The 13,384-nt window shown below is 59.3% G+C and overlaps 1 protein-coding gene across 3 annotated transcripts in view; it reads right to left on the bottom strand.

Moving 5' to 3' along the window:
• The window catches only part of RARG (retinoic acid receptor gamma), a 20,619-nt gene extending 8,058 nt beyond the window's left edge, over positions 1 to 12,561 (bottom strand). Inside the window, exons 1-3 of one of the 3 annotated variants that reach the window (XM_032421042.1) lie at positions 12,482 to 12,561; positions 11,660 to 11,726; positions 7,951 to 8,282 (exon numbers count right to left, since the gene is read on the bottom strand). In XM_032421042.1, coding sequence (XP_032276933.1) covers positions 7,951 to 8,134 — 184 coding nt within the window. In that variant the 5' untranslated portion in view covers positions 8,135 to 8,282; positions 11,660 to 11,726; positions 12,482 to 12,561. Of the gene's footprint in view, positions 1 to 1,363; positions 1,581 to 2,851; positions 3,024 to 7,950; positions 8,283 to 11,659; positions 11,727 to 12,481 lie in introns of those variants that run through there. The other 2 variants (XM_032421044.1, XM_032421043.1) reach the window with 2 other exon arrangements.
• Positions 12,562 to 13,384: the final 823 nt, after the last annotated feature.

Here is a 13,384-nt window from a genome sequence, read left to right as displayed (position 1 = left end):
CCCCCCCCCCAAAAAAAAGAAAAGAGAAAAAGAAAAAAGAAAAACTATAAAAGGAAAAAGAACAGTAAAGAAAAAAGAAAAAGAAAAAGAAAAAGCCGAACTCTCGTAAACAGCGCTGCCGAGTGCCAAGGAGCGAGGCGCGTTGGCGGGGGCTCGGTGACCCCTCGCACGCACTCCCCCAGCGCCCTGGGCCCCGCCCGCCGCCCGCCCCTTCCCAGCTGCCCCCAAGCCCCTCGCCCCGGCGTCCGCACCGGGCTACCAGCGCGCTCCCAGCCCCGGGTAAATTCGGGGGGTGTTCGAGGCTCCCCTCCCGGCTCCTCCCCACACCCCACCCCCGCCAGGCACTTCGGCCCAGGCTTCAAAGCCGCTTCTCATCTGGACTTCATTTTTACTGCCTCTCAGTCCCCAGCTTTTTATTACCGCTCTGGAAAGGGGTTCCAGGGCCCCAGGCCTGGCATCTCCCATTTCACAGAGAGGGGAAGATGGATATTTGGGGACCCAGTAGTCCTACTCTCCCCGCCGCTGCCTCCTCCAGGCCACCCCCCACCATAAACAGACTTCGCTGTAAACTTTTCGCTTCCTACTGAAGTTGTGTGTGTCGGAGCCATAGGAAAAAGTCATCTCTCTGCATACAACCCTGTACACATTTCCAAACGTTGCTTTTTAAGATGGGGGAGGGGCGCCAGAGCCCAGCCTTCTCCCTGTTGTGTGCACAAGCCCGTCCACCCCGCACGAAGAACACACAGGATGCACGCTCGAACACCGCACTTTCCAAAGCCGCCCCCGCAGCCACGCTGGGGCACACGCCTTCCCGGCCTCACGCCACAAACATCCCCACACAAGGGCCGTGCGGACCTGCCAACTGTCCGAGGGCGACGCGGCGTGGAGAAACCCCCTACACTCACAGCCACACCGCCTACGTAAGGCGCTGCACCCTCCAGGGATTCACACGCTCTGCAAATATTTTTTACGCTCCCAACTCCCCACATGGACTCTATAAACGCCACCCACGGTCCTGGGTGCCATATCCCTCCGGGGCCACGGACCTGCGGGCACAAGCTACCAATAACACCTCGGTCTCTCCCTATCCCCAGAAATTCTGGAGTGGCATCAACCGCAGCTCCTAGCTAAACACCCACCATAAAAACCACACACACTCCAAACACTACGGCACACACCCAAAGGAGTCGCTGAGGTCCCCACGTTTAAAGGGCCAGTACCTCTCTTTCCTACACACAGCCGCCCCTCACATAGAGAGGGTGAGAATCTCCGCTTGCTCCCCAGTTCCACCTTTTACACACGGAAAGGGTGAGCCGCTGCCTCTCCTGCGCCCCGCACCCCACCCCTGAGCTCTGGTACCTACATTGCAGACTGGCGGGTTGAGGCCAGGCAAAAGACTCAAATCCGGCGAAACAGGAGCTGCCCGTGGCTCTGCGCAGCAAGCCGGCCCCGGGCCCGGACGCCCCGTACAGCCGTCGCGGACCCGGGGCAAACGCTTCCATGCAGTCGTACATCGCGACCCGGCTTGGAGGGAAGCTGGGTGCTAGGAACACCAAGGACCCGCAGCCGATTCCCCCTCCTCCCCCGGCGGCGCCCCGCTCCTGGAGGGGGGGAGGGGGAGGGCTAGCATAGGGCGCCAGGCTGCATGGGGGGTAAGGGGTGGGCGGGGAAGAGGGGGATCCCCAGCAGGGGAAAGGGACTGGGCGGGGCGCAAAGCCGGGGCTGCCGCATCGGCCGCGGTCCGGCTCACTCTGGGCGCCTCGGCGGCTAACACTGGGGAGACCTTTTGTAAAAGCGAAGCCCTGAGGGGTGGGGGGTGGGGCTTGGAGAGCGTAGGGGGCCGGGCACTAAGACGAGCAGAGCTGGGAGTGGAGCGCACACTTACACACACTCGCACCCGGCGCGCGCGCTTGCTTAGACACATATCCGTGCATGCATTTATCTAGGCAGGCACCACGTATTTGCAAATATGCAATCGTGCGCATTCATATATCTGCACGCACATAAAATCATAGATGCACAAACGCCTGTGCAAGCACATCTAGCTCGGGAGAATGCTGTTAGGCATTCTGTCTCCACAGCCCCGAGGCTTTGCACGCATTTGCACTTCGGCGCGTGCCCCGGTCGGGAATGGGGGAAGGAGTGGAGGAACCAAGCACAAGCATTTCCTTTTGAGTTTGCCCCCTCCCCTCGCCAACACTCTTTGCATACAAGTCGATACAGGCAGGGGTGTCAAGGAAGACGGGGGAGAGGGGAACATGGAGGTTCCCTGCGCGCGGCAGTTCTCGGGAGCTCGGGGACCTGCACTACCTCCACCCCCTCATTCCCAGGCCTGGCTCCTCCCTCTCCCTCCGCGCGCGCGCTTCGGGGCCGAACCGTACATTCCTACGGCTCGGCGCGCGCGGCCTCCTCCTTCCTTCCCGTTCTCCCCACCCCCGGTCGAAGGGCCGGAGCGCGCTCCCGCCGTGAACTCTCCGGGAACCCCCCTCGGGGCGGGTGGCCGGGCGCGCTCACCTCCTCCTGACCCGGCCCCGCCCCACCCCGCCCAGGCCGTCGCCAGCGCCGCCGCGGAGTCCCCCGCCCCCTCCTGCGCAGCCGGGAGTCCACCCCTCCCAGCCCGAGCTGTCCTCCCTTCGCCGCGTCCCGGGCTGCCTCCCTCCAAGTCCCCTTAGCCCCGTCCCGCGACTGACGCTCCCCAGCCGCTCCACTGCCCCTCTCGATGCCCCTTCCTCAAGCCTGACTTCACTTTCAGAGCACAAAACTCCCACCCCAAACTGTCCCTACGGTGCCAACCGCGCCTCCGATGAAGTTGCCCTGCTGAGTGCCAGCTCCCCTCCCCCAGGCTTTCTACCGTGCCAGTTGCCCCAAAGTGCCAAGGGCCCCTCTCGGCTGTTACTGCGGGTCCGGTCGTCAACTGTTCTCAGAGCCATTACATATCCCCCCCCATTGGCAATAACTGGCCCTTCTCCCCTTCCGTGCCACACTGAGTGCCCTTCAGATCTCCGAGGGCCGCCTCGCTGTCCCCTCGGTAGCCCCTTCCGGGCACTGAGCGCCCTCGCCCGGCGGAGAAGGGGGTGAGGGGGGCGGGGGTTTGGCCACGTCAAGAGTTTGCCCTCGCCGCCCGGCCGAATCGGGGACCCTGGCCCCAGGACAGCGCCAGCGGCGGCGACTCCCGGAAACCGCCCCCTCCCCCGCGCCCCGCCCGCCGCCCGCCCGCCCGGCCGCCCGGCGGGCCGGCCCAGCCGGCTCTGTCAGCGCCGCTCACACGGGGAGCGCCGGGGGAGCGGGAGCGGCGCCCGGCCGGCCCCTTCCCCCGCCTGGCGGCTGTGGCTGGGCCAGGGCGGGGCGCGCTTTTCTAAGAATCTGTTGTACCGGGTGGGGGGCGCACTGGGGGTGCTGCAGGAGTGGGGCGCCAGTTTGGAAGAATAAAGAGCAGGAAGGGGTGCCAGAGTAGGCAGGGAAAGGAAGGCGGGCGCGGAGGAGGGGCCGGGGTGGTGGCCGGGGACGCGGGGGGCGGCGGGGGGCAGGGCTGGGAAGGAGGGCCAGACTTGTGGAAGCGGGGGGGGGGGGGGGAGGGATGGGGGTGCGGGCGCGGGGTGGCAGGGCTGACTGGGGGGCTTGAAGTAGGGATGAAGTGGGAAGGCAGTGTTCTTTCCAAACCGGGGTGAGCTCCCGGCTCTTGCCCCCAACCTCAAATACCCCATTTCTGAATCCAGCCCCCCACACAAAAAAACGGAGGGGGATGATAGATTTCTGAATCAGAATCTGGGCAGTGGTAAAAAAAAAATCAATTAAGTATAAAATGGGAAGTACCCCCAAAACCAGGGGGAAAAGAGCCCTGATTAGTCAATTCCAGGCTGTCAGTCCGCCCCCCCCCCTCCGAAATCTGAAAGGTCCCAATTAAGTCAGGCCTGCCTGGTTGGTAATTAGAACCAGAAGTGGCCAGGCCACAGGGAGGGGGGTTGGGAGTGGGGCACAGGAGGGGGATGGAGGGCTCCAGGAAGTCATGAGTCCTCAATAGCCCCCCTTTCCCTTCACCAGATGCACCCCACTCCTCATCACCCCATCTGTGTGTGCTTCCCAGGCATTGCAGGGAGAGGGGGGCTTATAAGGGACAAGGCATTAGAGTGCCAGGCCCACCCTTCCCGTCAACCCCAATCCCCCCCCCCATTCTAGACAGTCTTAGCACAGCCTTGAAGAGAAGGTAAGAGGATGGGGGAATCTAGTGCCCCCTCTTATCCCCAAAGTCCCCCCAGCCCTTACTGCAGCAATTAGACCCATTAGCCTTCTAGCATTTCATGGGAACCAGATGTTCTCCACCAGCCTGGTGGGAGTATGAGGGGGGGCTGCTGCCTGACTCACCCCCCTCCCCATCTATGATCCCCACCACCACCACGGTTCACCCCTCCCAGCTAGAGTCCCACAAAGGCAAGACCCCAGAGGCAGAGAAGTGCACCCCTCCCCCACTAACAAGGTCATTAGCACTCAGAGTCTTGCATGGTCACCCCTCAGAGCCTCTACCACCCTGGCAAGGATGAGTTTGGCCAACAAGGGACTGTGGAGGGAGGAACAGCTAACTCCTATGCACCCCTCCTTTCCCCCCTCCTGCCACCTTCTGGATGGGGCTGGAGAATAAGTGGCTCTGAATTCCTGCTAAATTCTCCTTTTCTTCCAAAACCTTCCCTCAAAAAGGTGAAGAGGGGGCATTTCAAAGCAAGAAGCCACACCCCGAGGCTAAGTCCTAACTTAGGAGTCCCACCTGAAGGGCGATGGGGAGGGGTCTCTGAAGGAGGGGGCAGCAGAAGAGAGAAGGGAGGTGTGAATGAGGATGGGGCCCAAAGCTGGGGTGTAAGGAAGGAGCTGGGCAGGATGGGGGCTGGGACCGGGTAGGGGGCCAGGAGAGGGGGGTGCAGCCTGGGCCCCAGCGGCGGCGGCTTGCCCAGCTCCCCCCGCCGGAGAGGTTTCCTGTTGCAATCAAAGCCCCGTTTGTGTAGGCCTGGAGCTGGAGCCCGAGCCTGAGCTGCGGAGACCGGGGAGGGGAGGGGAAGGAGGCAGTCGGCTGGGGTTTTTTCCTGGACGAGGCCTCCCTGCCGCCTGCTCGCCACCCTTACCCGCCTGCTCTCCCAGCAGCTGGGTTCTCTCTGGGTCTGTGCCTTTTGGCCTGTGTAGTTCTCTGTCACCTCGCTTAGGTCTCTGAGTCTGTCTTTTTCAGCTTCTTTTAAGTAGAACTCTTTTTCTTCCTGTGCCAGCTTGCCCTCAGTTTCTCCATGTGACTTAGTGAGGTGCAGCCTGGGCTCCTTGCCCCAGGGACACAGTCACCAAGTTCAGAGGATAAACAGGGCTAGGTCAACACCACAGACATCTCCTCAAGAGGGGAAAGAAGGCAAGGTTTCCCTTCCCTCCCATCCAACTCTGTTCCCTGTAGTCTTGACAAAGCAAACAGAACACACCAGTGTTCATAAACACAGAGAGACAGAGAGACACAGACCCCAGGGTTTTATGCACATGTGTGAGCGCGTACACTGGCACGCGCGCGCGCGCACACACACACACACACACACACCCTCTGCTCTCCCATGCACACAGGCCTGTGCTTGCCTCCACAGCACATGCCCTCCTCCCCTCCCCCTCCCCTCCTCCACCACACGGTCCTGAGATGCCTGCCTTACCCACTCAGGCCCCTGGAGAACCCCAAGAGGTGGAGCAAGATTTCCCTTCTCAACGTGGATGTCTCCGAGGCGCTAGGGACCCAGCAGTAGGATCCAGGAGGCAGCCTCAGGGAGAAGTTCCAGACTCCTTCATGGACCACCCTCCCTCCCAGAGACTAAGAGAAAGAGGGTGTAGAGAGAGACACAGACTCAAGGTGAGTGTGGCTTTGGCATCAGACTTAGGCCTCCAATCCCTCTCCATTGGGTGGCCCCAGGCAAAAAGGGACAACAGGGCAGAGAAATGAGAGACTATGCTCTTTCACCCCTCAGCCGCTCTCCCACTATGGGCTCCCAGACTCCAGGATCCCTTCCTCTCGCCTCTGCCTCCCTCTCATTTACCACTGGGTGCTGCATGCCCCACTCCCATGCAGGCTGTCTGGACCCAAACCTTCCCCTCCTCCCCCCCCCACCAGCCCGCCTCTGCCCAGGCCCCCCCCTCGCCCCCCCCCTTCCAGTCCCCCCCCCCCCCCCACCCCCCCACCCCGCCCTTTCAGGGCAGCCCTGCAGGATAGAGCCCAGTGTGACCCCTTCCCCTACCTTGACCTTACTTTGATCCCTGACCTTGATCTCAGTGTGTCCAGGACACAGGAGAACTTCCCTGGGGACTTGGCCACTGGCTCTCAGCATTCCCCCACGATCACTCTTTTTCTCCTCTCCCTCCTTACTCCTAGAACCTGGGGAAACTAAGTCCCAAGGGACTGAGTTGTATGGTTCTCTGCAAGAAGTACATTCACGGAGAAGGGTGGTTTCTTCCTCCCTCCTCAGGCCCTGGGACAGATTCATGGGGTGTAAATGAGGTAGGGGAAGCCCAGCTGAGGTCTCCAAAAAGGGGGGCTTTGTGCTCTCTTGTTCACCTGCATGCCACCCAAATATCCCCTGTTGGTCTACAGACGTGCCACCAGCAGGTCTCACCAAACACCAGACACACCGTCAGCAGCCCTATTAAATATCGCCTCCTCACACTGACTCTTTGTTGCACACGCTGGAATTTTGCATATGAGCAGAGAGTCTCAAGGACATGCTGTACATACACAACTGCATATGGTCTACACGCACGTGCACACGCGCACGCACGTGCACACGCGCGCGCACACACACACACGTGCGCGCCTTCTCCAGATGAGCACACTCTTTCCACTAGAGCTGCCAGCCCATCTAGTCACCCCTTCACACATACACACAACCCTCCGGGTGCCCCTCCTAAAGGCAGGGCCCCTCTTCTCCTACCTCTCTCTCCCTGAGCTTATGGAGCTCTAAAGGATGTCTTATTCTTTCTGTCTTTTTTTTTCCCTCTCTGTCTCTATGCCTCTGGTTTTCTGCCCTTCTCTGTGCCTCTCCTTCCATCACCTCCCCTTCTTTCCAGGAGAGGATTCTCTACACCTGCTCACACGCTGCCCCTTTACCCCACAGAACCCTAGCAGCCCAGCGCTCCAGCTCCTGGGCACCCACACCTGTAATGGCTTGGTCAAGAAGACCAACTACGAAGTGGGAGGAAAGAGGATCCAGAGGGAAGAGGAGAGGCCTAAGACTTGTCTGCTGTCAGCACTCAAAGGCTTAACCCAAAGAGGGCAGGCCTGAGGGACAAGTAGGGATCTGCACAGCCTGTGGGCACCATGCCAGACCCAGAGGGAGGGGAGGAGTCCAGAACTCACATGGCTGGAGGAGAGGATGCTTCTGGAACACCCCCTCACCTCCCCGGATTACTTAGGGTGCAAGAGCCACCTTCTTTGTAGCTGTCTCCACCCTCCCCAGCACTGACAGGAGCGTTCCCTGACCCCACACGTCTTTGGGCCCCTGGCACTATTTCATTTCCTTTCTGTGCTGCCTGCCTCTGACTCACCAATTTCACCTCTCGATCATAGTCAGCTGATCGGCCTTGCGGACCCCTCTACTCCCCAGGCTGCTTCCCCCGTACCCACCACTGCATATAGGCAAAAGCCTCAGACTTCACCAGACTCACCCTTGGCTGCCCATACAAAGTGTTCTCCCCTGCCAGTTGACTCAGGAGGCAACTGTGGACCCCAACATCCTAGGCATTTGGGGCAGGAGCGTCGTCATTGCAAACAATGCCATTTGCTCCACGTCCAAACCCCCTCCTACAACCCCTGCCCCCTACTCCATTAGATCCAACCCCCAACCCTGCCTGCCTTGCTAACTAGGGTGCCAATTTTCTCTAGCACCCACCCTCAAAATTTCCTCCTGCTTCCCCCTGCCCTCATCCCCCAAGGTCCCTGAGACTCACACAGAGAGGCCATCTCCTTGGGAAGGTCAGGCTGGCCCAGGCCCCGGAAGCTAGGACTCAGCATCTCGAAAGGTGGAGACCCCCTGAGAGCCCCTGGGAAGGCAAAGGGGAAGCCAGCCCCTGGGTAGCCAGATCCAGGCCCCAGGGCACCAGCTGCAAAGAGTCGTTCCTTATTGGTGGCCATGGCAGCTGCGGTGAGGGAGGCTGAATTGCCTGGGGTCTGCAGTGGGCGGGGGAGGTCTTCAGCCACAGCCCCCGCCCATGCCCACTGCCCCAGCCTGGGAGGCTCCGTGCCCGCCCTTCCTGGCCTGCCCACTGGGTCTCCAAGAGTCCTAGGGAGAAAGAGAGGAAAGGGAGGGATAAGAGAAGGATCACCCGAAGGTTCCAAGCCCCGTGGCCCTCTCTCACTTGGAGCCTTTTCCCTCCACGCTTCTAAGGTTTGTACTGCCCTGACTCAGGACCCTCTACCACAGGTAGGAAGCAGGGCAGGAGCTCACGCAGGTTGAGGGAAAAAAATTCTCCAGGGAAGGGTAAACTAGTTCAGGTCTTAGGACTCCTGGCAGAGAGGACCCCTAAGCTGAGAAGGGACCATTAAGCACAAGTACACTAAACACTTGATTTAACCTTCACATCAATCCTGTGAAGTAGGAATTATGATTCCCATTTCACAGAGGAGGAACCTGAAGTTGAGTGACTGGCTTAAGATCATGGTGGAGCCAGGATTCAAACTCTTGGGCTGTAAGTTCAAGCTTACTTAACTTTAAAAAAAAAAAAAAAAAAAAAGACTATTTAAACTCTCTACCACTCTGGGGAAAGCAAACATATCTCTGTTGTAACTTTGGGGCCCTACATCTCTCTGGAAAGGAGTTGTGGTCCAGTGATTAGGAACACTGACTGTGGAGCTGGGCTACCTGAATCCATCCCCACCACTCACTAGCTGGACCTTGGGTGTGTTACTTAATCTTCCTTTGCTGAATTTAGTTTCCTCATTTGTCAGTTAGGAATAATAGGGCCTAAAAAAAAAAGGAATAATAGGGCCTACTTCATAAGGCTGTTGTAAGGATTAAATGGCTTCACATATGTAAAGTCTTTAGAATAATTTAGGCACATATTAAATGCTATGTGTGTCTCATGTTATTTCTCTTTGTACCTTCTCTTCCTCCATACCTCTCTTGTAATTAGCATTGCCTTCGGTCTCTACCTTCCTCAATACTCCCTCTTCCAGTTACCCCTCCTAGTTCTATCTCTGTCTCCAATTATCCCTCACTCCCAAACCTGTCTTGCATACTCTCCTTCAAATCCACAGATGTTGATGGAAGCCCCACTGTGTGCCAGGTATGATTCCAGGGAGCAGCTCCTCTCCTTGTCCTCACCTTACTTTACTTCCCCATCTCCTTTTCTCTGTCTTCTCTGAGCCCCCTGCTTCCAGGAAGCCCTCTCTACAACCTCCCCTCCCTCAAGTGTAGCCTGCCCCAGGATGTTTAACCTGAGCCCGGGGAAGGGAGAGAGGAAGGAGGGAGAGAGGAAATGGGAATCCTGGGGCTGGGCAGGTAGTTTCTTTCCTGATGTTCTGACAAGGGAAAGTTTGACTTTCCCAGGAGCCCCAGAACCACCCACTCTAGGGAAGTTAGGGGGGAGGAGAGTCACCCCAGCCTGGGTACCTCCTCTACCAGCCAGAACCATAATGGACTGAGGTGCAGAGGACAGAGAAGGACTGAGAGTGAAACACATATAGACTATGGGGTGGGCAGGTCCAGAGGTAGGTGATAGGCATTTCTGCATCTCTTTTCATCAGTCTTTGCTTCTAGGACCAGTATCTCTCCATCTTTGTACCTCTGCTTTCCTTCCTTCTTTCCTTCATTCCTTCGTTCCTTCCTTCCTTCCCTTCTTTCTTTTCTATCTCTCATCTACCTTGGCCTTCAAACTCCTGAGGGTAAACTGTCATGGAAGTTACAGAAACTCAGACCCCAGCACCACCACCCTCCACTCAGCCTTGATGCATGACAACCCTTGCTCTTCAGGAGCCATCACCCATATCCCCAGTACCCTCAGACTCCTCAGCCCAATGTCTCCCCAGGCCTAAAAGGCTGAGCCCCAAGCCCCCAGGGTCCTTCTCCTTTTCCTTCCCCTATTCCCTCAAGTCCTCATCCCTGGTTAAGCCCAGGTGGAGCCAGGAGTCCCGGCCCCAGAGGCCCCTGGGCCATAGCTCAACAGGCTGGGCCACATTCCAGGTGGATTAACCCCTCCGATGCCAAGGGTGAGAAGCTACTAGAGCCCCCCCCATCTTCTTCAGACTGCCTTCAACTGGGCCCCAGGCTCCAGCTCCAGCACTCACTGTCTTTGCTTCTCACTTACAGATGGGAAACAGAGACCTGAGTGTGGGGCAGGAGGACTTCCGGTGTCCCAGAGAGGGATGCTCAGACTCCTGGTCCTTACTGAGGAATGAAGCTATAATGAGTGAAGGACAGCCCAGCTCTCCTTGGGCTTCCTCCTATTTTGCCTCAGAGAAGGGACCTGAGAGTTGAGTGTAGAGGGGAAGGTGACAGAGAGTCACCCATTTCTGAGCCCTGGTTCCTCTGCCCTGGCTGGGAAGAGAAGGGGAGGGTCTTAGATCCAGGGTGGAGGAAGGGACCAAGGGATTGAAGACAGTGGTACAGAGAGTAAAAGGAAATCCTACACTAGGGACCCAGATGCCTTGGTTCTTTGGGGAACCTGTGGAAGGAAGAGAACCCTTCTCTCCTCCCAAGATGCCACCTCAGATGGAGGTGGGGCTGACTAGGGGAAAGGGGCCCTTACAAAGCTGCTTCTCTTAGGGCTGAGGTAGAGTTGAGGGAGGGCATGGATGAAGGGGGCTGCCGGATGGGGGGGGGCACGTCTCCCTGCTGCCCTGCCCGCTTTAGAGCCCCGAACAAAGCTGCTCTTGTCGGCTGCTCTCCACCCGCTGCCCCCCTCCCCTCTGTATAAACACGACCACCTTTTTCCATGACCCCATCCCCAGCCTGGGCGGAGAACCCAGGCATCCTCTGCTCTAGCCTGGGCCCCAGCCTGCTCCCCAGGAGGCAGCGGTGGCCTGGGTTTCCCTGGCCTTGTGCCACCCTTGGGGGAGTCCAGACCCTTGAGTCTCCACCTCTCATCCCCAAGTGCCCTCCCTCCACCCCACTGGCCCCAGGGAGGGGCAGTGCCCAGGAGGCAGGCAGGCAGGCAGGCAATGCCAGTGGAATGTGTGTGGGCAATGGAGGGCACGGGCAGGGTGGGGCAGAGGGGGGAACTGGAGGTGCCAGTTAGGTGGCTTTCTGAGCCAGGGGTGGGGGTGTGCCGGGGTGGGGGTGTGTGCCCTGTACTGCCTACCAGGCTTTAAGCTACAGTGTGCATGCGCGTGTGTATGCGTGCATGCGTGTGGGGTGTGTGTGTGTGTGTGTGTCTATGTCTATTTGGGACACCCAAGCTCCAGGCACCCTGCACGTACTGCCTCCTGCCCCCCACCCCCTTCCTCTCTCTTCTTGACTCAAGGATATGGGACACTGCCTTTGGTCCTCAACCCACACTCAGCATCTGAGGAGTGATAGTCAGGGCAGGAGCCTCAGACCTGAGGTCTGGGATTGCACTTACCCTGGACATGGGTCCTGAAGGGGCACAGTCATTTCAGCTTCTCACCCTACAGACCCCTCCTCAGGCTCCCCTGCCCTCCCCCAACCATACATACTCTTACCCTCTGGCCACCTGCAGAGATTCCCTCCTACATACTGGGTCAGGTTGAGGGGACTGGGCTGTAACTCCTGAAGACAGAGAGGCATGTTAGTGTGGCTCCTAGACTAGGACTCCTGGGTCCCTGCCCCAGTCTTCCTGCTCTTCCTTTGTTCCCTTTGGGCTCCCCTCATGAATACTCCTGAGGAGCCCCCATCCTTGGCTGGAGGGAGCCAAGACTCACACCCTGCTTGGGGGTAAGTGAGAGGGAATACAGAACTGCAGTTTAAGGGACCTTCACAGACCACTCTCCTATCCACTTGTCTCTGCAAACTCCAGGACCCGGATGGCTGGGAGCACTTGCCTCTGGATGTCTCTTGCCCTTTTGATGTCCAAGCCGGGCGATTCCACTGGGGAAGGAGGAACTTGGACCAGTTTGGACCAGAAGTCCACCCCTCAGACTCCCCTGGGGAAGCCAGATGGAGGGCTAGTGGAGGTCCTCCCACACAGGAGGGAACCCTGTCTTCCCTCACACTCCAAAGCACAAAAGTAGGCTAGAAACCCCCTGGCTGAAGACTCTTCCCCAAGTGCTCTCCCCACTATTCACTGAAATGAAGCCTTGCTGAAGCCCAGCCTAGCCCCAGCCTGTCTAAATCTTCCCCATTCCCTCCCGCATCGGGGCTGACCCCCAAGTCCGGCAGGAAGCCCCTCCAGCCCTGCGGACCACGCGAGCAGCCGCGGCACGGACTGAGCGGCGTCGCTCCGCCGCGCCCCTGTCCCCAGCCCACCTCGGCCGGGACCCAGGCGTCCGCGGGCGGCGGCGAGCCTGCTTCCCCGCCTGACTCACCTGGAGGGGAGGGAGGGGGAAGGGAAGCCGCGGAGCCCCGAGGTCCCGGCGTCGGGCGGTCGCGGGGATGCGGCGTCGCAGTGTCAGGGGCTCGCGGCAATGGGGGGCTCTGGGGGGGGGGCACGGGCTCTAGGCTGGGACTGTCCCGGGGCCTCTCTGAGCCCGCCCGCCCACGTGACCGCCCCAAAATATCCGACACATTTTCTCCCAAACCGCACACTGACTCTGCAGGCGGGGACACGGAAAATATTTTCTTTCTTTTTCTCCCTCCCCACCCCCCCCACCTCCCTCCCAGCCCGGCTCCCTCCTCCCCCTCCCGCCCTCGCTCCTCCCTCCCCTGCCGCCTGCCCCTGCCCGGCTCCCTCCTCGGTGCCCAGGGGCTGGGGGCGGGGGTGGGGGGTGGGGGGAGGGCTGGGCGGGGCGGGGCGGCCCAGGACGCCTGGGTCTCTGCCCCTCCCATTTGCTGGGCTTCCGTGGCTCCATCCCCAGGAGGCCGGGCAAGGCTGGCAGAAGAGGTCAGTGTCCTGGGCCCATGATGCCACCCTTTCTCTCCGGCACTTTTCCCCTTCCTGCCATTTAGGGGGACTGCTTGGGTTCTCTGGCCAGGCTGTGTGGTTCAGTGAAGCCAGTCTCTGCTACCTCCTCAGGGGAGGCAATGGGAGCTGTATCCTCATCATCCCAGGGGTGGAGTGATGGCGCTGGGGTAGGAAGCAAAGGCCACTGTCTTTACCCTTTGCTTAGCCTTCACCTGCAGGTCAAGGTAGTCTCTACTTCCCCTAGCCTATCCCAGGTGGTCTTTTCGTGCCAGGAGCAAACTGGTTTAATTAGTGGGATTTGGGGGGTGCTGAGGCCCAGGGGCTGGAAGACCTCCTCCTCTCACCCTGCCTTTTTTTTTTTTTTTTT

Source organism: Phoca vitulina, unplaced genomic scaffold (assembly GCF_004348235.1).
Source record: "Phoca vitulina isolate PV1807 unplaced genomic scaffold, GSC_HSeal_1.0 scaffold23, whole genome shotgun sequence".
NCBI lineage: Eukaryota > Metazoa > Chordata > Mammalia > Carnivora > Phocidae > Phoca > Phoca vitulina.
This window is presented reverse-complemented; position numbering and strand designations above follow the sequence as displayed.